Source organism: Daphnia magna, linkage group LG8, assembly GCF_020631705.1.
Source record: "Daphnia magna isolate NIES linkage group LG8, ASM2063170v1.1, whole genome shotgun sequence".
In the NCBI taxonomy this organism is placed as follows: Eukaryota; Metazoa; Arthropoda; class Branchiopoda; order Diplostraca; family Daphniidae; genus Daphnia; species Daphnia magna.
In genome coordinates this window covers 4,121,048-4,144,945 of record NC_059189.1, presented here as the reverse complement: position 1 = coordinate 4,144,945, position 23,898 = coordinate 4,121,048, and the positions used below count along the sequence as shown (strand labels likewise).

Sequence of the window (23,898 nt, the reverse complement as noted above, 5' to 3'; positions counted from 1 at the left end):
TGAAGGATATCGCTGCCGAAGCTGGCCTTGACCCAATGGCGGCGTTCTTGGGCCAGCTAGCGAGTTCTCTTGGAACCGGAACCCTTAAACACCATCGTCGTTAGTCGTTGAGTGATTCCTTTCGTTGCGAGTATGTAAAGTGTCAGCATTTCATGTCATTATGTTCGTACGCCATCACAAGTTTCCCATGCAGGACGATGAATTTTGATTAAGTGTGTAAAAACGGTGAAAACAGAGTAAGAAGTGCCAGTTAGGACGTCCGACGTCGTTTAGCGAAGAATTATAGTTTTGAAAAATTCTCAAAAATTTTTAGAGAATTCCAGAAAGAAAATGTAAAATAATTTTCAATTAATCGCCGAACCGTAAACAAATTCAATATAAAAATTCATGAGCAGCTTCGCAAAAAAACTGGCAACTTCTTATCATTTCCGAATTTTATTTTAATGAAAATTTGCGAACTGAAATCGCACAATCAGATAAACAGCATGTGGGACCTGTTTTTCAAACGTTACACGTGCACATAAGCCAAGGAAAACAATTTCTGAAATCTCAACAGTTTCTGAATATCTGTTCATAGAAAAGTTCAACAGAGTTCACAACAATTTTTTTTATCTACTAATTTCAAAGTTTAAGTTTTAAATTTTTGAGTTTTACCTCATTCTGTCTATTTCCACTTATGGCCAGTAGTCATCCTAGTTAAGTTAAAATAAGAATTTTTTTTTGTGATACAAAATGTCTGAACAAGGAGTGGGAAGAGGCCGTAATGTAGGTGGTGGTAGAGGAGCCAAACTCCTGGCAGCCTTGGAAGCTAGTCGAAGGTATACAGTGTAATATGAATATAATAAAATCATCTGTGGCAAGTGGTTTAATTTCTTAGACCAGGAGAGCCTTCTATTGTAGTTGAACCACCATCAGATCCAACAGTATCTTCAGAACCCAGTGCTTCAAGAGCTCCGGCAGGGAGAGGATCAGCATTAATACAGCTATTAGCTAGAAGGTACCTGTCTTTGATACCAAGATTCAATTTCTTGTTGAAATATTTTGGAAAATCTTATCTAGACGTGTAATTGGCTCTACTACTTCTTCACCTGAAACTGCCTCTACTGCTGCACAGAGTTCTTCCTCTGCCCTTACTCCTGTTCCAAGTCCTATCTCTCCCTCAGTGGTTTCTCAAGTTTCTATTGAGTCCACAAGCCAAGTAACTTCAGTAGTAGGCAATCTCAATCCAGTTGGCAGAGGAGCAATTGCCAGAATGCAGAGTCTGAAGCTCAGCTCTACAACGGAAGTTGTGACTAAACAAATACAAGCTCAGGAACAACAGAAATCTCAGGCAATTTCAGAAAAAGTGTATGCCAAGCCAATTTTGATCCACCAGGAGAATGCACCCATTGTGAAAAAAGGAGAAATGGGTAACAAGTATGTTGTACATTAACATAGTTCAATGATGATAACATTTCTAAATTTTATTTTTTCTTTTTACTTTTTTTTTTATTATTTTTTTATTTTTTTTAATATCAAGGATTAATGTTATTGCAAACTACGTTCGCGTGAATATTGATCCTGGCAAGGGAATCTATGAATATGAGGTCTCTTTTTACCCATCTGTTGACTCGAAGCAAATTCGGTTCGAATTGTTGAAACAACACAGAGAGATTTTAGGTCCAGCGAAGACGTTTGATGGTGTAACCTTGTACCTCCCATACCAATTCGAAAACACTGTAAGGAATACGCTCATGTGTGATCGAAAACACGATTAATTTTTCCGCAATTACTGCTTGGATAGGTTACATCGTTTCAAAGTTCGCATCCTGCAACGAATGAAGCTGTTACTGTGAACATCGTATTGAGGCAGAAAAGGCGAGCAGCAGATAGTATTCATTTCTACAATGTTCTCATTCGGAAAATTGCCCGAATTTTGGGCATGGTTCAGATGAATCGAAACTATTTCAACCCCAATTCTCCAATAATCATGCCTGTTGAAAAGTAAATCAAGCTTTAACTTCTTAATAAAATACTGTTTGAATAGAGACGTTAACTTAACAGGCTAGAAGTTTGGCCTGGCTACGTTACAGCAATCAACGAATTCGAAGACGGATTGATGCTGTGTTGCGATGTATCATTTCGGGTGCTGCGCACAACTACTGTCTTGGATGAGCTGTAAGAATTGGATACATGTCTTCGTAGCTATTGTAAAAAAAAAAAACGAATTTTTTTTGTTTACAGCGTTGAAATGAGCAAAAAGGGTGGCTACTTTCATCAAACAGCTCAAGAAGTTCTGATTGGTCTCTCAGTGCTGACACGTTACAATAACAAAATGTATCGAATCGATGAAATCCTCTTCGACAAGAACCCTCAGTCCACATTCGATTGTCAGGGTGAACCAATGTAAGTGGTTTTAAAACGATCAATTTGATTGTTAAAATAAAAAAGTAATGTATTATATAGGTCGTATGTGGACTACTACAAAAAGCAGTACAATATCGATATCAAAGACAAGGGTCAACCAATGCTGCTTAACAGGTGAACTTTCAAAATAACTGACCTGGTCGCGTTAATTATGTTTGAGTTGAATTTTAGGCTGAAAAAGAAAATGCAAGGCAAGGAAGACGAAACAGTGCTTGTGTGTCTCGTACCGGAATTGTGCTATCTAACTGGATTAGATGACCGTTTAAGAAAGAACTTCACCATTATGAGATCCCTTGCGACCCATACCAAAGTAGCACCCATGGCAAGAGTAAAGGCTCTAGCTAGTTACATTGATTCTGTTAACAGTAAGGTTTCCTACTTCAGTACGCATATATTTTTTTTGTGTTTTTTAATTTCCTTGTTTCGACAGATAACGAAAGAGCTTCGAGTGTCCTCTCGCAATGGGGCCTTTCTCTAGCTCCTATGCCGCTATCCATTGAAGGTCGAGTGCTCGAACCTGAAAGGATTTTCTTGAGCAGATCAAATTTTGCTACCAATCCTCAGTGTGATTGGTCAAGAAATTTGGGCAACGACGTATTAGTTGCGGTCAAAATTGAATCTTGGATTTTGGTATATGTAGACAGACAGCTTAATATTGCTCAAGATTTTAGCAAAACTCTGTTGGATGTTGGATCAAAAATGGGCATCCGCATTAATCCTCCCAAAATGGTAGCCTTGCCCAACGACCGCACAGACACATATGTAAATCGCATACGGGATGAAATTAATTCTTCGGTATATTTTTATTCATAGCTTTGATCGAACAACATCTTTAACAAATTTTATCTTATGTAGCTCCAATTAGTTGTTGCTATTTTTCCTACTTCTCGTGACGATCGTTATGCCGCTGTGAAGACGTTATGCACTGCACAATTCGCCGTTCCGTCTCAGATGATAAATAGCAAAACGGTCTCAAATCCGACGAAACTTCGTTCGATTGTTCAAAAGATTGCACTGCAGATCAACTGTAAAATGGGTGGCGAACTTTGGGCTGTTAGCATCCCGACTAAGACGTTGATGGTTTGCGGAGTAGACGTTTACCATGATCCTACGAAACGTGGCCAGTCAGTGGTGGGATTTATTGCATCAGTGAACCCTGGCCTCACACGATGGTTCAGTCGAGCCAAATGCCAAGGCCCGGGAGTGGAACTGGTTGACTCTTTAAAAATATGTTTTCTCGAATCATTGAAAAAGTATTATGAGGTACGTTCTCAAAATGGATTCTCTAAGGTATTTGTTAAAAGGCGAATAATGAATATTGTTCTCTTAGATCAATCATGACTATCCGAAACAAATTGTCCTCTTTCGCGATGGAGTGGGAGACGGGCAGCTACAATTCGCTGCCGCGCACGAAGCGACACAGTTCTTGTCAGCATTCCAGTCTTTGGTTCCGCCAATTGAACCGAAATTTACGATGGTGGTCGTTCAGAAAAGAATCAATACCCGTTTGTTCCATAGCGCTGTAAGCTGGTTTCCATTTTTTTTTCTTGCTGGATTGCTGACCCTTTATATTTTCAACAATTTCATGTCCCATTTTTTATTTTTTTGTTTTCTGTGCAGAGAGACGCCATAAACAATCCGCCACCGGGTACAGTCGTCGACCACACAGTGACTCGCCGGGATTGGTGGGACTTTTTCCTCGTTTCGCAGTTTGTCACTCAGGGCACAGTTTCGCCAACTCATTTCATCGTGGTCCACGACGGTGGAATGAAACCAGACAATTTGCAAAAGCTGGCATACAAGATGACTCACATGTACTACAATTGGCCGGGAACTGTTCGCGTTCCAGCTCCTTGTCAGGTACTTTACAGAAAAACAAAATGGCCGTTATACTACTACTTGGTAATTAATTCAAACCTATTTTTTTCTTCTCATAAGTATGCACACAAATTGGCCTATTTGGTTGGCGAAAGTATTCGCAAAGAACCACAGCAACAATTGTCCAATCGCTTGTACTTTTTATAAGGGTCGGAGTGATCAATTTGGGTTATCGCTGAGTATTATTATTATTATTTTTACTATGTAATCAAGACACCTTGTGAAGCATTAGGTGGTCATTTTCAACCCCGAAATACGATATATCTTTAGTTCAATTTCCTTACGTGTATCGTTTAACTCGTGATATCCCGTACACAAGAGGTGTTCATTTCATCTCGAGTGATATCGTTTTCTAACATATTAATTACCTGTATAATTAACCAAGTCAAATAAACCAAAATGTATTCTAGCATGCATTTTAACATTTCGCCCGAGGCTACAACGCTGGAAATGTTAAACTGTTATCGCAAACAGCTGATTCAGAGAAAACGTGTTCTACTACGTGGCTAACGAAGAAAGTGTGAGTAAGAAAATCGTCCTTGAGCTATTTATTTAATGTAGAAGGCGTTTGTTAACCATGCCTTTGTTTGAACAGGAACCTCCGCCTCATTCTTCGTTCGAGACATTCCCACCGTGTGTCAAACAAAAAGTTTAAAGCCAGTCAACGCTTGTGGTCATGTCACAGGGTTTTTAAACGAGATAAGCTATCTGTTCATGACAAACAGACACCCCTCATCCCAATCTTTTATCTTTTTCATCGCAGTTACAGTTGCATACAGTGACAACACGAGTTTCAAACGCATGACGTATGGAAGCATAATGGCCACCGTTAAAGACAAAACTTCAAGAGTTAAGGTATTTCACTGTTTAAATGTGTTTTCTTTTTGGTTTTCATCACTAATTTCACTGTGTTCCATATAATTCAGGTCAGCCGGCGTTTAAATGAGTCGGAGCAAGATCATATACGCCATACTTTCTTGTCAGCTGGTGGAAGTGCCCCACCCTTCGATTCTCATTTGGCCAATGACCCAGATGAGGATAAGGACGGTAAATTGACACCTTTTCACCACGAATGTTTCTACAACCATGGAGACGACCTAGTTAATGCCCTCAAGTCACATCTGGACAACATGAGCGATGCAGAAGAAATCAATTGGCAAGATTCTATTGGCCTAAGTCCGTTGCACTTGCTTTGTGGCTTTAACGGATCAATTCATTTCGTGGAAGCATTGGAACTATTGCTGGAAAAAGGAGCAAATTTGAAAGCCGTCGATTTAAGGGGCTACACTCCGTTTCATTACATGTGCTTCAACGCCATGCTCACAACTGAAGTCCAATTGCAAGGACTGACCATACTAATACGCCACGGCTCCGATATCAACGCCAAAGAGTACAGGGTTCGAGCCTCTCCATTGCATCTGCTTTGCAACTATAACACGAACAAAAAGTTGGATCCCATTATATCCTTTTTCGTACTTCATCGTGCTAGTCTGCACGCCAGAACTTCAGAAAATCGAACAGCGTTGCATTGTCTGTGCCGGACCCATCACGGTGAAGATCTTCTCGGCACTGTTACCCTTTTGGTCCGTCACGGTGCTGATGCCAATGTACGTGATGACAACAATATCACTGCACTTCACGAAGTTTGTCTCTTCTACCAAAAGCCGAATTTGGGCAGCGTAATTGACCAGTTGTTGAGTAGCAAATCGACGTGTGTCAATTATGTGGCTATGCACAAGAGGACAGCTCTCCATCTGATTGCCATTCATTACCATTATGCAAATTTGCCCGAACTGCTAGAGTCTATGATTACAAAACATGGTTCGTTTCTTTTAGAATAACCTAAGATCTGGATCTTTTCAAGATTGATGTTGCTATTTTAATTTTGTTTTTTATGTAGGAGCTGATCCGAATCAAAGTGACGATAAATATCGAACTCCGTTCCATTATTTCCTGCAATACAACCGTTCTAGTCGTTGGAGAGAAGCCATTGAAGCCCTGATTCGTCTGGGAGGAGATTTAGAAAGACGTGACTTGAAATTTGGGCGTTCTGCCCTTCACCAGGCTTGCTTGAATTTGTATCAGGCCGCTGAGCTACCTGATATAATCAGTTTCATGATTAAGAATGGAGCTAACGTCAATTTGCTGGACAAACACAATCGTAGTGTTTTACACTATTTGACATCCGCTTCTGCGGTCAATTTGAACGTGGGTCGATGCATTGAGTTGATATTGCCTCACCTTAAAGAGCAAACAGTCGACGAAGTGTCAGTTCAAGGCACAACAGCTTTAACACAAGCGGCTCGAATGGGTTGCGTCGCCACTCTTCGCCATTTAATTCCAAAAACAAATAAAAATGTTACCGATTCATTCGGGAAAAATGTTTTGGAATATCTGAAAGAGTTGGGCGAAAGAAAGGTTCGTGCTCTTTGTTCTTGCTGTCAAGCTGCCGGATCTTTCGTATTGCCACAAGCTCTGGTCATAAGTTTAACGAGCAAAGAACGAGTTCGACTTCGTCATCCGGAACGATTTAGTCTGGCTGAGTTAGGGAGATACGTGCTGGATACGTCTCCGTACGTCACTTTTCTATACGAGGATCATCTCTTCAAATTAGCCACGCCCAAGTGGATGGAATTCTTGGACTTTTGGAACAATTCCAAGAGATTGTCTTTAAATGACATCGTGCGAGTCCAACGATTCATCCGTGATTTGACTCATCCGTGCAAATTGCCACCGTTAATTCCGCCACGACGCAACAAGTGCGGATGGTGTGACACCATCGGCACCGTCTACAGCTACGTGAAAGCTCTCACAGATAAGGTCGGTCAGATGGATTATCGTTTCCGGCCATCATCCGTCATAGTTTATGGTTCATTGGCTGAAGGCTCGAAACTATTCGCACCGGTAAACATAATAAATTTAATCAGTTCAAGACATTATCCTTTCTAATAACGTTAAATAAATTCTTAGGATACCTATCATTATGCTGTTGTTCTGGCCGATTGGCATGAAGATCCGTTACATCCGCAGACGGTTCGCTATAACGGTGACGAGGCTCTAGTCGAGCAATTTGCGTCACGAAAGAGTCTGGGCGAAATCTCTTCCAGCAAATTGAGTAAATACTACAACGGAATTTTGGAAACGGCTGCCAGTTGGATTCAGCGTTTTGAGATTTTCGAATACTGGACTTCGAGCTTTGATGAAATCCATACCACTCTTTATTTAGTATATCGTGGGAAAAACAACCAAGCACCTCTGCGTTTGGCCGTGTCACTTTCGTTGGTTATCGAACGTGCTCCCGGCCAGGCTCTCCTTCGTAGCCAATTGCCTTCGTGGTGTCGAGTGGCCGAAAGAGACGAAAAAATGGAATACTTGGGTGCTAAACCTAACATGGAAGGTTGGAGGTCCATTTATCCGGCCCTGGAACGAGATAGCATCAGACATTCCGGTTCAACGGTTTTGCAAGTCTTCCAGTTGATCAAACTTCTTGTAGCGGCCACTAAAAGCACAGAGGATGGCCAAATAATGAAAGAAGATCCGACCTCTTTTGCCCTAAAAAATTGTCTATTGTACTACATGGAATTGAATCCGCCCCCGTGGGATACTGTCGACTTCATTCTGCACAGTCAGGGCGTCATCGATGTCCTGCTGGACAAGCACGATTTTTCCATGAGTTTTTTCGACGGCAAAGATAAGATCACATTCGATCAAATGCCTCTCTTCACGCCCATACCTTTTGACGTCAAGAAGAAGGTCATGTTGATCAAACTGCAGTTGAAATTTCTGCATAATGACAGACACCATTCATTCACTATCTAATCGATACATTGATACATTTAGGATATTCGCTCGTCATTGTATATATTCAAACAAAACCAAATTTTGGTCGTGAAAATACAAGACGTCTTAGAAATTGAATTTACCGTGACCCTAAACGGCATTATGCAATCAATTGCAGTCAAATCGAGGCCTGGTTTGCTTATCGTTGTCTGTGATAAACTTTGTGTCCGTGACAACTGTTAACAGACGTCTGAAGTCACAGTGCTGATTGTATCGATGGCTATCTCTCAATCTGATAACGAAAAAAACCAACATCGTTTACTTTTGTCGATAGTATTTACAGGAAAGTATTCATCACTTTCGTCGAGCGTTTAAGTGCCAGTCTTTCAAACGTTTAATTTTTTTACAGTTGACAAGGAAAGCATCAAACAATGCCGATTGATTTGTATTACATTTCGTTGAGTCCACCATGTCGTTCTGTGATGATGACGGCCTACATGGCTGGAGTAGACATCAATTTGAAAATGCTGAACCTGATGAATCGCGATCAGTTAAAACCGGAATTCTTGAAGATCAATCCGCAGCACAACGTGCCTACCATCGTTGACGAGGATGGATTTTGTTTGAACGAAAGCCATGCCATCTGCATGTATCTAATTAACCGTTATGGCGGCCAGAAAGCTCAACATCTCTACCCAGAAGATGCCCAGCAACGTGCAGTCATTGACCAGCTTCTCAATTTCGATTCGTCCGTCCTATTCGCCAACACCAGAGATTTATTCGTACGTACAATCTAAACTCTCTCTTTTTAATTATAAAAATCATAGAATAACCAAAGAAGGGGCATTAACGTCACGGTGGGTTAAATATACGTTTAGATTCCTGTGGTGATGCACGGCGCCAAGCAGCTGGATCCGGCAGCTTTGAAGAACTTTCATGACGGAATTGGATTCGTTGACATCAGACTAGCTGACAGCGCTTACGCAGCTGGCCAGCATTTGACGATTGCGGATATAGCGCTTGTGGCCTCTATTTCGTCCATCGACGTGAGTTGTTGTCGCTGTCTGGCTTAGAGAGTCTGACTCATCTGCATATGCACTGGAAATTTAGAGACGGTGAGAGAAGTATTTATGTCATTTGTTTTGACAGGCCGTCGACAGCCGGATCTTGGACAAATATTCGCACATTCAGAAGTGGTTTAAACGATGCCAAAAGGAGATCGCTCACTACGACGAGCTCAACGGAAATGGAGCGAATTTGTATGGCCAATTCGTAAAAAATGCACTGGAAAAGATTGACGTCCAAGAGTCCCTGTATACGGGCAAATTTGACGTTTGAAAAAGACTGTCAGCTGCAATCAAGAAAGAGCTTCAGTAATCGCATTACGATGTATAATCGGTGTGCTAGTAAACTGGCATATTTTTACCATCTTCCATTTAAAAATAAATATTAATGACGTCATTCGTCTGTACCAGTCTTTGAAAGTCTAAAGAAGAGCATTCTGGTGATTGCAAATTATTCATACAGAGTTGAACAATCTAGGCCAATCCAAATAATTTAGTCTTCACAATTTTAATGGTAACATTTATCCATTCTTCTCCCAATCAGTTGACGTATCTCCTTGGCATGGCCAGTGTAATGAGAGCATCTCTAACTTCAATATTATAACGCTTAAAATACTAAACTTATCTTGAAGAACCTGATATTTTACGAAATGTCATGCAGACCCAACAGGGAAACTTTAACTTTGATCGTGTCCGAATTTTATCCATTTGACGGAGACACTCGTTATAAACATCGTTAGAGTAGTATGAACGTTAAAACCGAATGCCAACCTGGCCGGACCTCCCAATTATGGTTACGATATCTAACAGGGTAATGGGTTCATCGAGTTTGCTCGGACGGATGGGCACGTAGCAGAAGATATTGGCAAAAAGGACGAACGACTGTGGAACAATAATGCGGCAAAAGAAGGGAAATTATCAACTAATGTGAAGTTACTGACTTGGTCCTGTCTTTTTCTTTTTATAGGACAGCAAATATAACGTAGATATGTAGTTAAAGAACGATGAGGGACGCTCGAAGAAAAGGAAAAACAATATATCGTCCTTATTGTGTTGAGGAAACCGGATCGAGACAAATATAGCGTGATTGATGGCAGGCGGTGGGTATGATGATAGTATTCTGTGGCTACATCGTTGGTCAGAGAGAAGCGAGCCAACTTACAAATAAAGGCACACAATTGACAGGTCAATGGGCGTAAATGTTAAGGACGTGAATCAAAAATATTATTCAAGTCTTCAAAACAAAAGTTTCACAAGAAAAGCTATTGCCATCTATAAAGAGTTGTCTGAGCAATGGCCTCATTTGAATAATAATATGAAAAAAACCATAAATCAATCGCTTGAAGATGTGTTGTTCTCCCTGACGTGAATTTGAATAATAGATATAACGAAACCTGCCAAGACCCACACAAAACAATTCCGCGAATAGCCCGAAACCGACAAAGAGCACAAATATAGCTCTCAGGTCGTGTGTTCTTATGAAAGTGAACCTGTAAAAGAGGTCCACGTCGTGACAGATCTTCCACCACCCACAAAGTTTAGCAAGCAGAATAGACGTTTCGGTTACCTACCTTAAATTCGTTGAGATTGAGTACGTGATTTCCTTTGTGTCCCCAGCTGGAACATTTTGTTGCTGCAAAACTTGGTCGAGTCTGTGAAAATCAATTGCAATTTGATCATCAATCTCAAGTCAAAGTTGTTTAAAATAAAATATTTCTCTCCAGTTATTAATGGCGAAATTGTAGACAAAATGTCGACTTGTGGTACGACGACGGAAGACTAGTCTCATAGGAAATTCACCATCACTCTTTTTTAAAATGGCTGACTTGGAAAATCAGCTTTTCTACTTTTTTCCACTTTGTTTAAGCGAACGTCATTGATTCTCTCCAAAGATTGACGACAACCGTGAAAAAAGACGTCGATCGAGCAGCACAAAGCACAAAAATCTTCCCAAAAAGAAAATAAATACTGAAAAGAAAAACGATTGGGTTCACTTATTCAATAGCAGACGCAACTTTGGCTATTGCAACGCTGTGGGCCGTTTAGTTTCAACGTGTACACAAGTGTTTCTCCCAGCCATAGGGGGAAAAAAAACAACACTTTGTCTCTGTCAACAAAGACTGTGTTTTGTTTTTTTTCCCTTTTTTTCAATAACCATTTCCTGTTTGCGTGACGTGAGCCTATCGAATTCACGTAGCAATCTTCTAGCGGGAGAAAGCTCTTAATAACTGTTCATGGATTATGTTGATTGAATGTCGTCAGTGTTCACACTCTAGAGCTTTTCAAAAGTTTCACGGTAATCCAACGATGACGTTTGTTCTTTTGTAGATAAACATGGGCAAAATAACATGCAAGTCTTTTATGGAACGATTTCTTGTGCTACTCTACAATAGCAAAAGAAATGGTAATGTACGACATGCATTCATGGCGGAAAGTATGGCATAAGAAAAAGGGGGAAACAAATAACTATGGAACAGCAGTTGCAACCATTTTGGAAGGCCAAACTTTTGCTGTTAGAAAGATTGTTTGCCTTTATTCTTTCTTGGTCTTTTTATTATTTCTGATAGTACAGTTATTATATGGGCTGGTTGTTTGGAGAAATTCTGTGTTGCTTGCCAAATGTAAGCCGAATCTCGTCTTGAGCTCGTTGATTTGTGTAAAATCATGGCCGACCACAACTGACGTTAGTCTTTTTCTATGATCTTTCAGAATTCATTCAGCTCGTCAATAATCGACAAATGTCGTCTGGTGCAGTGCGCCAGCTCTACTTTCAATTATTCATCGTTTTCATCTTGCAGGGCTTGTCAACTATCGATGGTAAGTCGCTTTCCCAGTCAATTCATTCCATCGTCGTGATTCCATATGACATAATATAGTTGTTGGCTCGAGCTCAGCTCCAAAGTTACTCGTTCGCCATCGGCATTTCTTTTCAATATCGTGATGAGAGTCTCGAAATTTACGAGAATAAAGTGCTGTATATTTTTAAGAGATAGACTGAAGCAAAAACAACAACTATCCGGTGGAAGTGAGGCAGAAGCTTTACACATTTCCGTTTAACTCGCGCTCTCGTCTCGATCTGTTTCATCTTGCACGACGAGCGGCACTCAACAAGTCGTGTAAATGAAGACAAAGTGGTCGTAGTTCGTTATAGTAGAAGCACACACACACACACACAATGCTGGAACGCAGTTCAAATGGAAATATAGCGCCATTGCATATTCCAAGTCCAACATTTTTCGCTCTCTCTTTTGTTTGCACTTTTTTTTTCTTTCGCCATGGCGATGATCACGTTGGCAACGAGCCAAACAGCTGACAATGTTAACACTTAAATGCACGAGCCTTTTAAAGAGAAACAGCTAAATGGCGATGGCTGTGTGTTGCTAAATTATTTTTATGCTATACAAGTTGATGACAAAGATTTTAGTGACCAGCTGTTCTCGATGCATTTCCATGTTCCTTGGAAACGGCAGTCTTTTTTCGCTGTTGTTCTGCTGCTATGTTGACCGAATGGATTCATTAAAGATGATGGGATCCTTACTGCCCTTATTGTCCATTTTGACTGCTGTAATTCACTTAACGTTTAGCAAGGGCGAAATGAAAAATGGCACATCATCATTGCAAAATAAACAGTCGTGTCTATTAAAAAGAGAAATAACTCGAGAGTCAATTAGTCTGGAACAAACAATAGTATATTTTCCCATAACCTCATTGAATATATAGAAACGAGAGTATCGCATGGATTTCTTTTCGAAAATTATTATATATTAATACTTGGATTGTTTCAATTTTTTTTTTTTCAGTTTTGAGAGGGAGAGGGGAGATTGTTTCGGTTAATTTTCATTTTAAACCACAAATTCTTATATATTTAATATAGTTATAGTATCGTGTTGTATATCGATCGTGCTGTGTTGTGCGGGCACGCCGTGAATAGAATATTAACATAGATTACGTTATTTTATTTTGTCCCCTTCTTGTTTCTCTGCCGGCCCTCCTTCCCAGTTTGTGCCAATAGAATTTTTCTTCTAACGGCGAGACGGTCCAGGACGAGAGCGTGATGACAGTAAAAGATCATATGGTAGTTATTTTGTACAGACCACATAGATAAAAGAGAGAGAGAAAAAAAAAAGAAAATGGACCGTGAGTCGTTTCTTTTTTTTTTTTTCGGGAGGGCGGGTAGCAACGACTGGCCGCGTGAAATAATGCGGAGTGAAAAAAAAAAAATCCAGACAGCGGATGTGTTAAACATAGGGCAGCTGATAGGCGTTCTTTCTTGATGGTCGCTACGTGTTTCCTGCAGCCCGCCGACGCTCATTAAACACAATACGCAATAATTTACATGACGACATTGCAGTTTCACGATGGATAAAACAAGATTGACATGTCAAAGAATTATAATTTTTTTTTTTCTGTTTTTAAAAAGTTGTCATAACTGCCATTACGTATGTACGTTTAAAGAATATTTATACGATAGTGTTATTTATCCAATAGGCGGAGAGCACATTTATAGTTGGCTTTATGAATTCGAACCGTGACTTGCATGTCAACGGGGTCGTTTTCTTTCACTGGATTAGATGGCGGTCGGTCTCTCAAATGGATCTCTCGTTTACATATAGGGGCTGCCATCCGAACGTGATTGCTTATTACTTGGTGCATCTCTATGTGTCCCAGTAGATAATGAGATGAAATTGATGACTTGCGAGATGATGTAAAACAAGATGACAGAACCCTGTAGAGGAGATAAACATTTTTCTTTTCCACGACGAGTTCCTCCGCGTCTCTTTGTGTTTACTCAAGTTTATCAAACCCACTGACTACTGCGACTGTTGGCCGGAAGCGGTTCTTTAACGATAGCCGGAGTAGGCACAGCAACGACTTCCGTAACGTCCGATGACGATACTCGTCGAATCAAATTGGCGTCACGACGACCGCTGTCTTTGACAGCGCTCGCATTTGCGACTTGTGACGTCGTGATGGTGGTGGTGGTGGTGTTAACAGTCGTTCCCGTCGAGCTGCTGTTGTTGGCCAGCCGATGGAAATGACCGCGGAACTGATTCTGCGTCATCTGGCGGCTATGGTGACTATTGCGGTGATTAGTCCGCGTGTGGGCAGTGCCACCGCGTGATGTCGTCCGGTTCTGCAACGACGGATGGTCAACCGAGCCGTCGGCAGCGCAGCAATTCCAGTCGGGACACAGACCGATTGAATGGACGGCGTTTTCCAGTTTGACGGCCATCCACTCTAATGCCGGGATCTTTCTAGTTTCAACAACAGGGCGAGGCGGGTAGACAAATAAAAAAATAAAAAAGGGCAAATCGAGAGAGAAGGGAGAGAGAGAGAGAGAGAAATAAGAAACAAAACGATATGAAATTTCGATTCCATAAGTTGGGTTTGAAAAATATTTGATTACAATTAAAGATTATCGAGCTGTCTGCGCTAAATCGCATTACTTACCAACTCGTTTGGCTACTTCGAAAGAGGGGGTTTATAGATATCAAATAAAAAAAAGGCCTGGGCAAATGATTCGTTTCGAAATCGACAATCAATATTTTCCGACCCTCTTCCCCACTCTGGTATTTAAGACTTTTCTGATCCGATTGCGCTGGGAGACTTTGAAAAAAAATAAGACGAGAGAGCAAATTCCCCTTTTATCGACCAGTTGGCAAGTGCGGGCATACGTAATATATGCGCGCACCGGTTTAGTATCGTCATCACGCGCGTCACGAGAGCCAAGATCAAAAAGTCCACTAGTTTTTTTTCTGATCATCTTTAAATTTTTTTTTTCAAATTTCCTATGCAACTTTGAGGCTGTTTTAAACGTTACTGTCACGTAAATGTGTACCTGAGATTGCGGCAGAGGTGAGTAGAAAAGAGGCAATAGATGAGCGGATTGGCGGCCGAATTGAGTGGCGCCAAACTTTGAATGAAAGTAGCAACGGCGATCATCGTCTTCGATTTAGGGATGTGACCGTAGACTTGGAGCAAGTCGAAGACGATGTACGGTGCCCAGCACAGAATGAACACTAGGGTGGGTGAGGAGGAAAAGAAAAAATAATAATAATTAAATGTGATTTCGTTTTCTTGGAGAAGTTGCAAAATTTTGTTTTTTCAAGCAAAGGAAATCCACTACATTTATTTTGTTTGTTTGTTGTTGTTTCTGAGCTGCATCGTAAACATGAAAACGAGCAGATGTTGGCATTTTTATAGATCTGACAGCTGAAATAGCTGCCGAAAAAGAGAAAAACAGAAGAAGAGCTTCATGTCTGAAATGGCCTGTATCTTGACAATCTTCTATCGTAACCATTTTGACAGAAGGGATAGAAACAACTTTCGTTCACCGTATACGACGAACAACAAAAATTATGTGACATAAACTTTTCCGCCGTTTTAGCTTTCTACTCGTTTTGTTGTTGTTGTTGTTCAACAGCAACAAAAAATGGACGGTTTCCATCATATCAATTGTTTTCTTACGAAATTTCGTGCGGCTTTTTTGTCAAAGTTTTATCATAATAGAATTGTAAAAGATAGGGGATTTATTGTTTATCCTTCTCCATTTTTTTCCCAGCTACTAGAGATCACGTAGAAAGGTCCGCATTGTTGGAATTGTTTGGGAATTAATGAGAGCAATGCAGTTTGTTGGAACATCACAAAAATTCATGTTACGACAGATCTTGTGAGAACAGAAGCAGATGGCTTATTATATTTCCCATATCCCAAATGACTTTTGATTTGTTGAGAGATTCCAGTTGTGCGGGCAGACGACGGGAAAGCATATGGCCGACAGGTTTTTTACTATCTCGTAATGCCATTCGAGCAGAAAACTCAAGAATTTTTCATTTTGATTAGAAAACAAGAGACTCACCAAAGACAATAACGAATGTCATTTTGACGGTTTTGATTTTAGCGCGTGGGATGATGCCACGAGAGCTGGCCCTTCGACTTTCCTGATCCTCGTCCAGCATGGCCGTTCCTGCGCTTCCGCCCGTCCGATTAATACCTGCCAAAAATAATTCCATCAATTTTTTCTTTTCCAATTGGGACGTTCTCAAATGACAGGATATCATCGTCTCTGATGGTAAACGGAATTCACATCAAAAGATCCCCCCCCACTCCCGATGGGACTGTAGAACGTCCAAGTAAAAATGGCGGTTGCTAACGGTCTGACATTTCCCTGTCACACTCGCATTTCCTATTATTATTTTACGACGTCTAGTAAATAAAGAGGCTCCCCCGTCGGTTGATGACCCAACGATGCACAATAGGCGTCAGCAGATCCGCACACAAATCCGATATCCAGCGTCTTTTTTTTCTTTTTTAAAGCACCGAGCAACTTGTCTATCCGCAATTTATTCCGAAGGCCGAAATAAATTGCGGCTGAATTAAAACCTTTTTTTTTTGTTAGACATTTTTCTTGGTTTAGTAGACGAGCGGAAGTACAAAGAGAAATCGATAGAACAATAAGGGACAATTTTTTTACCGGCTGTGTTGTTGTTGTTGCGATTGGCGGACGGCATGGATGAAGTGAGCGCGGCGGATTGGACCCAGATGGTGCGGACAATGACGATATAACATGCGAAAATGAGTAGAGCGGGCAAGACGAGCAGAGAAACGGCCACTAGTGTCAGGTAAAGTTGCCACTGCCATGGCGCTGTAAAGTCGATCCAGCACTGGACCTGTCCTTGAACCAGACCTTCTTCGTACAGCACCAACATGGGCGATGAGAAGATGGCGCTCAATATCCAAGCGACGGCCACTAAAATCCTGGCTCTTCTCCCTGTTTTTGTCCGTCTCAATTCAAGATTTTTAAATTCCCAATTCTTTGAAAAGAAAAATTGACTTACATCCGCGGCTGAAATTCATCGGATGGCAAATGGCGTCGTACCGGTCGATGCTCAGCGCCACCAGGACGTAAGTGGATGAATACGTGACCAGAACCTTTTGTTGCATTTCTCCGCCAAACCGAAAGGAATGAAGTAAAACAAATGAAAGCCGCTTTGAATTAACAACAAAGTGAAACTAATTTGAAAATCAAAGTTCAAACGCGTCCTATTTAAAACTCCCTTTAATAAAAACGAAATCGAATCAACGACACGCAAAGCCCACAAGGAAAAATTCGATGTCAGCTAAAGATATTAAATCCCCCACCGCCCACGGGGGAAGGTAAAAATGATACCTGCGAGAAGCGGATGACTTTGCAGGCAATATTTCCAGCGTGCCAGGCAACGGTGATTTTCCAAACAATGTCCGTCAAGACGCTGATAACGCCCACGCTTAAATCTTCATTTCGTTCAAAAAATTTTATTTTAATTTAAAAAATTCATATAGAAAACGGCAAAAAATAGATAGAGGACGTACCGGCAATGGCGAGATGTTTGATGAAATAGTTCATGCGCGATTTGCGAGCGCTGGACATGCTCAATGCGACCAAAACGGCCATGTTGCCAACGACGATGAGGATCAGCAAAATCCACAAAAAGGCCAACTGCTCCGTCTAATAAGTGGATACACAAATACACAAAAAAAAAAGAGGGAGAAGATTGAGCAACACAAAAGATTCCGATATCATCTCGATTGCCTCTCCATTCAAGTGACGGGTCTATTGGTTAGAAAACTTTTCCATCTCACTTTCGCTATAATCTATGATCCTATCGGGTCAAAAAGAAAAAAATTGAAAAAGAGCAAAACGGCCTCTTCCATTTTTAGTCGAGTGGCACGACCTTGTCTGATTGAACGGGCATCGTTTCTTCGGGTAGAAAAGAGTCACCAGAGGATCCCCCCCCCCAAAAAAAAAAAAAAAGACACGTTCCGACCATCTTTTATTTTCTTGCGCTACGAGGCTGCAATGTCGACTATTTTCTTCTTTGCTATCGATCCGAAATCGATCCAGCGTTACAAACAAGCCGCAGCTTCGTGTGTTTTTGGCTCCAGAGTCTTTCAAGTACCAGATTTCTTCTTTGTTTTTTTTTGGGGGTGTGGACTAATTGATTCGTAGACGTTCGATATGAAAAGATCGAGTTGCATCCATCGATGCTGGATAATCTCAGCTCATCCCAACAATTCGAAAAGTTGCGCTTCAACAAGTTAGTTGGACGTGTCGAAAACAACTGATGTACCGCGCTCTTCCGGAATGTCTTCTTTTCGCTCTCATTCCGCTTTTGTTTTGCAAACAAACGATTAAATAGTGTAAACAAAAACTCGGATTTTTTTGTTTTGTTTTGTTTTTGTGAACGTTCTATAAGGTGGCCGGAAGATAAACACAAAGAGCTCGGAAAATGTTGTTTGTTTAGGAGTTGCAACACAATATTACCGGTGCTATAGTTTCTTGCCTGTACGACGAAGGAGCTTTATTCGATTGAGACGGATGGGCAGATATCCAAAAACAGAGGCCGTGCGGAAGGCCATGGGCTTATGGATGTCGTCCACTTTCATCCGCCACAGACAAGATAGTCCAAAACGGGCTTGTTGAATTTATACCCAATTGTTCTTTCTTTTTTTTCCTTTTGGAGCAATAATCCACGCAATCTTTTCAAGCATATATATCCCCCAAAAAAAGGACCCCCCCTTTTTTAGATTATCCAATCATTTCTGATTTGTATCGACTGTATAGTCCGATGTTGTTTGTTTTTTTTGTTGTCTTCTTTAGCCCAACAAGTTTTTTTTTTTTTCCGTTTTGTTTGTTTTACTAGTGGCGAATAAACGGAGCTGCTAGCTCAATCAAGTACGGTCTCCGCGCAATGGGCCCTAGAGAGGATCAAACCCTCGAGGATCAGGGCCGGCCCCATACTACAACGCAAACCGCAAGGAATATATATTTATATACGATTCTTTTATTTTTATGCCGAAGGCGTGGATTGTGGGAGATGAGCCGATAAAAGTTTTTTTCTTTTGTTTTTGAAAAGATTATTTTTTTTATCCAATGTCTTTTGATTTCTTAAGCTTATGGTTGCGTAAGCCTCAATCAGCTGGCTGGCGAGAAGAAATGTGTATTTACCTGGTAGAAATAGAAAGTGTTGAAATCATCTTCGCTGGAATTGGTGGCACTGGGACACAAATTCAGTTCACCGGCCGATTGGTCGCTATTGAACCACGTCCTTTCCAGGCATCCGTCGTCATCATTTTCAGTGTCCGTCACATTGATGATGCCCGTAAGTGAACTTTCCATGCCCGCCCCCCAAAAAATCAATCCTTTCGATAATAATCAAGTCAAAGAAAATCGCGTTTTCAAGCAGCTCGTTTCCCTCCTCCGGTTGAATGGATTTCCGCTTAGTGTATCATCTGTTTAAACCAAGAAAGAGTACAACTCCATTAGAATCAGAGGGACAATATTTGTCCAGACAAAAGTACATTTTAGGAAGACTGTTTGTCCAGAAGGAGAAATTCCCTGACAGTAACATAAGAATGATGTCCTACTAAGAATAAATTCCCATGCTAAACAAACAAGACGGTCGTGCTTAGATTCGATGGCAATCAAGTTATTCCAGTGACAAATTATCGCGTGAGTAGGAAGTCGATGACGACCCCGAGTCGTGCATCCGATGAAAAATCTCATTTTTTTTTTTAAAGTTGTAACTTTTAAATTGATTTCAAGCTGGGGAAAAACAAATCTTTATACGAGGTGTGTGTGTGTGTGTATAAACTTTGAGTAGGGAACACTATCGACTTTCGCTGCAAGTTTACAAGGCATAAAAAGAAAGTCCGGAATAAGGTCGAACTGATTGGCGGCCAGGACGTGGCTTACACCGAATCGATCCGTGACTCCCCTCCCCCCTCATCATCTTCACCCTTCCAGGCGCCTGGGCCATTAGAAGAGAAAGTGGAGAATCTTCTCTGATTTTCTAATATCCATAGAAAATTGAGCTACACATTTAATGACGACCCGGTTATCGATTCACATTTTACGGTTTTTAAAATCATTGGCCAAAATGTTGACCTTATTGGTGCATCGTTAGCTGGGCGACTATCTAAAGACAGCAGATTGTTTTCCCCTTTAATTCCATTACACATTAAGTGTAGAGAACTGAGTGCAACTCCTTTTAGTTGTGTGTTCCATTCTTCTTTTTAATATTCTTCCAGACAAACAACCAAAGAATGAGGTGGAGATGAGTCTTTTCGTCCATTCCGGGCACGTCGTCGGCTCTGAAATGCCATCGACTCCAAACTCACGCGTGCATCGGGTCCACATTTCTTGCGTGTTTCACGATCAAACCCTCGCGGCGGAACTCTCTCCTCCAGTCGCTACTGCCCTTTTCCTTATAATTCCCGCGCTCCCTTATTATTTTCTCGACTAACACGAAAAACGAACGGCTAAAAGAAGAAAAAACACGCGTGATTCCCTCGAGTGTGACTTTGGCTTCGCTGGTAATCAAACAACGGCCCGAAGCTTTTCGGTTCCGACTCATCTGCCCCTGGCTATAATGTTGACAATCAAAAATCAATTGAGCGCGTGATGTATCGGTTGAAAAATGATGAAAACCAGTTCGAGCTCTTTCACGCCGAGTTGCTTGTTGATTTTGGCATTAACAAATGACTTCAAACAAATAAGTTCTCCTTTCAAATTTTTTCGCACCATCATTAAGCTAATGACGGAAATAGCCCTACGTGAAAGACACAATGTTCCAACACACACAACAAAAAAGAGTTATTAGTCCGCTAGACTATAGGCTGTCCGCCAGCATAAAAGACGGATGGAACACCCTAGCCCAACCAGACTATTATTCCCGGGTGTCCTTTTTCGGGACCAGCGTTATCTTTGGCACCTGGCCGCTCTTCAGTGACCGTTGACCTGGACAATTTTCTTTAAAAAAAAAAAACTACCCTTCCTTTTAATTTTGTTGACTAAGGTGAGAACATCCCGCGAGCCAATGTTTCGTGGAAGACCTATAGGCCCCACGTCTGAGATGTCCATACAGACTATATAAATATGAGACCCAAAGGGACTATCGGCTTTCCCAGTGTACTACAAAATGTAGGGCATGAACGTGATCTGACCTCGCCATGATTCCCGCGGGATCCGACACAAAAGACGGCCCGAAAAAAAAAAAACCAGGAAGAAAAAGTCGAGGATTTCCGTCATAACTTTTGCAAGCCGTTTATGAAACCATCCGTCTCCTCAGCTTCTTCATGCATCCAGTATATGTAAATCTATCTATAGAATTCCCTTTTTCCATTTTTTTAGAGGCGAACGATTTGTTGACGTGGAAACAGATGTTTTCCAAATTGAGCATCTTAAATCAAATGGGTTTTCGCGCTTCACAAAATAAAATCCATTAATTTATTGAAGTTGTTCCGTTTTCGCAGCTGCCACGAAATTAAATGTAGAATCTCAATAACGTTTAAAAAAAATTCGGGATCAATTGTGCGGATGTCATTGTCGCAATATAAACATGGAATTTTTGTGCGACATTATCGGCAAATCATTCGCCAGAAAGAGGAAACAAGTCGTCATCCTGGAACATGCCTAGTTTGTTTCCCTCCCCCCACACAAATTCCCGTTTGGGGAATTCCGCATCCAGTATCACGAGACAGTATGGGGGATGCCACTAGTATAGATATATATACGGATCCCTGGCTTTATTAGACATTACATCCGCAGAGCAAAGGGTCTGATAAGATTCGAGACGGTCTGCGCGAAGTGAAAACAAAAACCCCAGACCGAAAATGCAATTTCTCTCTGCAAGAATTCGAAATAAAACGAGAAAAAAAAAAGAATGAGCCAATAACACATTCTCGCCTGTTCTCTCCTCTCTCCTCAATTGCAAACTTCCTGATTAACTGGGACGAGTAAAACTGTTTTCGACAAGTGACGTCATTCATAAAATTCTAGTCTCTAGACGTGCTCGAATACAAATCGTGCGCGAGTGTCAAACGACGTTACACAACAGGTTGTGGAGCACGCGTCCACAAAAACTATTCCAGTAGCAAACGACAAAAGACTTTGATAGAGCACCGAATTGATAGACAGTCGAATATATATAAAGAAAAAGGGCCTTTTTCGATCGGATGTTGACAGTGAAAAAGTCGTGAAGTTTTGTTTTATTTTACTTGTAAAGTGAAGGTTTTTACGATACGCTGGCAAACAATAGAATCCCGAAAGTTTTATTGGAGTGTTTGACGCTCAATTGGATAAAGAAACGAGATTTTGTTTAACGATTTTAGGCAGAAAAGAGAAAGAATGGACATGATATCGAACAAACTGTTTAGTGTGAGAGACATTGTGTCAACAAGACGTTACCGCAAACACCTGGCTTATTTACATTTGAAACCATTTTCGATATCGAATTTTCGTGAACTGGAACGAGAACGCGGTAGAACGTGACGCACATTCTGCAGATGCGACGGGGCGCGAAGAAAATGAAACAGAAAAAGCTGCGTGACACTATCGCAGACGCATGTGGCCGTCCGTTCTGACAAAACGTGAAAATGGAATGAAAATAAAAACTCACCTCGAAATGATTTTATTTTTCAGTTGAATCGGCCCTGCAGATCTCCACCGCCAAATATGTCAACGCCGCCTTTGCGATCGGCCTCATCCCGCCTGATCCACACGTTCTGAACAATTAAAAAAAAATTGTTGTTTTTTTATCTCTTTTGATTAATTCTCCTAATGTTTCAGGGTTGCCACGCACTCGAAACTGTGAGTGTTCTTAGCGAGATATAAAAAACAAAAGAGAAACACTAAGACATGGGGAAATAGAAAGACAGAGAAAGGAGTTTTAGAATCCAACCGGAGAGCTGGTTGAGGATCGACTGGAGACGGTGCCCGCTTTTTGCCTCCACCAAACCCCCCCTTCTCTCTCCATCTAGATGTGCACCGCCTTCTCTACGCGCGTGTTGAACGCAGGCCGGGCGCCACCGCTATGGGAAAAAAAATGGAAAAACACACATTTGATGGGCTACTAACAAATGACGAAACAATTAGATATCGATTTATTGTTGTTTTATTAATTTATTTATTTATTTTGTTTGGATCGTTGTGATCATTTTTGGGGTATCATGCAACTGCGCATTTGATCGCGAATGACTACGGGGCATCGGGCGGAAAGAGAAAACACAGATCATAATGCATGAATCTAAACCAGATGAGAACGACCCGTTTGTGCGGATGCGGGGAAAAGACGGAATTGGGGTGGGGTGTGATGGATGATCCGACGCTTCGATGGACGTTGATGAATTGGCTTGGACCGGAAGGTTTTCTTGCTTCTTTTTTTGTTTGTTCTTTCTTTCTTTAGTTTTCAGTTGTCTTTCGTCAAAGAAAAGCGAAGAAACTCCCATTGTCTATTGCATAACAATAAAACAAAAATGGCTACCTAAAATGAATCATCAAAGTGTATTTATTTAGTGGGATTTGAATAGATTTTGCATAAAGACGAGCACCACGTGTTTGGAAAATGTACCCCTAAAATGAGTCATCAGGTTGATAACCTCAAAGAGGCAGGGTAAGAAATCAGTTGTCAAGGTTGTGGGAAACCACGTGCGGAGAAACAAAGAAAAAATGAAAAAAATTTTGCATTCTATTCCCAAGGGAATCTGTTTTGATATCTCAACCCTAATGCAAAACAGATTCGAAAACAACACTTGTTCAGGAAGGTTCGAGAACGGGGGGTAGGGTAACCAAATTAAAAAGGCAACAATGTAAAAATGCAAATTTCTAAAAAAAAACTAAAAATTAAAGTTAAAGTTAATAAAAATAATTAAAATAATTACATTAAATAAATGAAATGATTTCGAATAAACAAAAAATCTTTTTATTATTGTCTTAAACAAAAATCAAAAA

General features: G+C 40.9%; 3 protein-coding genes across 7 annotated transcripts; 2 read left to right on the top strand and 1 right to left on the bottom strand.

Annotated features, from left to right (window-relative positions):
• The first annotated feature begins 142 nt into the window (after positions 1 to 142).
• LOC116929009 (piwi-like protein Ago3) lies at positions 143 to 8,202 on the top strand. Of its 3 annotated transcripts, XM_032936160.2 has the most exons (14): positions 143 to 818; positions 878 to 997; positions 1,060 to 1,416; positions 1,520 to 1,718; positions 1,784 to 1,983; positions 2,044 to 2,157; positions 2,224 to 2,385; positions 2,446 to 2,520; positions 2,578 to 2,771; positions 2,837 to 3,201; positions 3,262 to 3,669; positions 3,737 to 3,928; positions 4,027 to 4,266; positions 4,345 to 4,693. In XM_032936160.2, the coding sequence occupies exons 1-14, from the start codon at positions 733 to 735 to the stop codon at positions 4,429 to 4,431; spliced, it is 2,799 nt and encodes a 932-aa protein (XP_032792051.1). In that variant the 5' UTR covers positions 143 to 732; the 3' UTR covers positions 4,432 to 4,693. The 3 variants fall into 3 exon arrangements, with proteins under 3 accessions (XP_032792051.1, XP_045033575.1, XP_045033574.1); XM_045177640.1 differs by lacking the exons at positions 143 to 818; positions 878 to 997; positions 1,060 to 1,416; ... (8 more) ...; positions 3,737 to 3,928; positions 4,345 to 4,693 and adding exons at positions 4,695 to 4,804; positions 4,880 to 5,139; positions 5,211 to 6,105; positions 6,185 to 7,188; positions 7,255 to 8,202 and having other exon boundaries at positions 4,128 to 4,266; XM_045177639.1 differs by lacking the exons at positions 143 to 818; positions 878 to 997; positions 1,060 to 1,416; ... (8 more) ...; positions 3,737 to 3,928; positions 4,345 to 4,693 and adding exons at positions 4,695 to 4,808; positions 4,880 to 5,139; positions 5,211 to 6,105; positions 6,185 to 7,188; positions 7,255 to 8,202 and having other exon boundaries at positions 4,128 to 4,266.
• Positions 8,203 to 8,348: 146 nt separating this feature from the next.
• LOC116934422 (glutathione S-transferase 3) lies at positions 8,349 to 9,525 on the top strand. The gene is made up of 3 exons (XM_032941959.2): positions 8,349 to 8,846; positions 8,943 to 9,110; positions 9,214 to 9,525. The coding sequence occupies exons 1-3, from the start codon at positions 8,496 to 8,498 to the stop codon at positions 9,400 to 9,402; spliced, it is 708 nt and encodes a 235-aa protein (XP_032797850.2). The 5' UTR covers positions 8,349 to 8,495; the 3' UTR covers positions 9,403 to 9,525.
• A 3,274-nt stretch (positions 9,526 to 12,799) lies between these two features.
• On the bottom strand, positions 12,800 to 22,976 carry LOC116929014 (cardioacceleratory peptide receptor). Of its 3 annotated transcripts, none has more exons than XM_045177644.1 (10): positions 22,850 to 22,976; positions 22,568 to 22,673; positions 19,117 to 19,400; positions 17,481 to 17,616; positions 17,299 to 17,402; positions 16,967 to 17,060; positions 16,603 to 16,899; positions 15,988 to 16,122; positions 14,968 to 15,148; positions 12,800 to 14,383 (listed from the first exon to the last, which is right to left on the bottom strand). In XM_045177644.1, exons 3-10 carry the CDS (start codon positions 19,285 to 19,287, stop codon positions 13,927 to 13,929), a joined length of 1,575 nt encoding a protein of 524 aa, XP_045033579.1. In that variant the 5' UTR covers positions 19,288 to 19,400; positions 22,568 to 22,673; positions 22,850 to 22,976; the 3' UTR covers positions 12,800 to 13,926. The 3 variants fall into 3 exon arrangements, with proteins under 3 accessions (XP_045033579.1, XP_045033578.1, XP_032792060.1); XM_045177643.1 differs by having other exon boundaries at positions 22,751 to 22,886; XM_032936169.2 differs by having other exon boundaries at positions 22,568 to 22,886.
• Positions 22,977 to 23,898: the final 922 nt, after the last annotated feature.

Excerpts from the sequence above, each read along its gene's own strand:
- LOC116929009 (XM_045177640.1), top strand. The coding sequence starts at position 4,999 with ATGACAAACAGACACCCCTCATCCCAATCTTTTATCTTTTTCATCGCA. Across the intron at positions 5,140-5,210 it reads ACAAAACTTCAAGAGTTAAG|GTCAGCCGGCGTTTAAATGA; the intron begins GTATTTCACTGT and ends CATATAATTCAG. Across the intron at positions 6,106-6,184 it reads GTCTATGATTACAAAACATG|GAGCTGATCCGAATCAAAGT; the intron begins GTTCGTTTCTTT and ends TTTTTTATGTAG.
- LOC116934422 (XM_032941959.2), top strand. The coding sequence starts at position 8,496 with ATGCCGATTGATTTGTATTACATTTCGTTGAGTCCACCATGTCGTTCT. Across the intron at positions 8,847-8,942 it reads CCAACACCAGAGATTTATTC|ATTCCTGTGGTGATGCACGG; the intron begins GTACGTACAATC and ends ATATACGTTTAG. Across the intron at positions 9,111-9,213 it reads CCTCTATTTCGTCCATCGAC|GCCGTCGACAGCCGGATCTT; the intron begins GTGAGTTGTTGT and ends TTGTTTTGACAG.
- LOC116929014 (XM_045177644.1), bottom strand. The coding sequence starts at position 19,287 with ATGGAAAGTTCACTTACGGGCATCATCAATGTGACGGACACTGAAAAT. Across the intron at positions 17,061-17,298 it reads AAGTCATCCGCTTCTCGCAG|GTTCTGGTCACGTATTCATC; the intron begins GTATCATTTTTA and ends ATGCAACAAAAG. Across the intron at positions 14,384-14,967 it reads CACCTCTGCCGCAATCTCAG|AAAGATCCCGGCATTAGAGT; the intron begins GTACACATTTAC and ends TGTTGAAACTAG.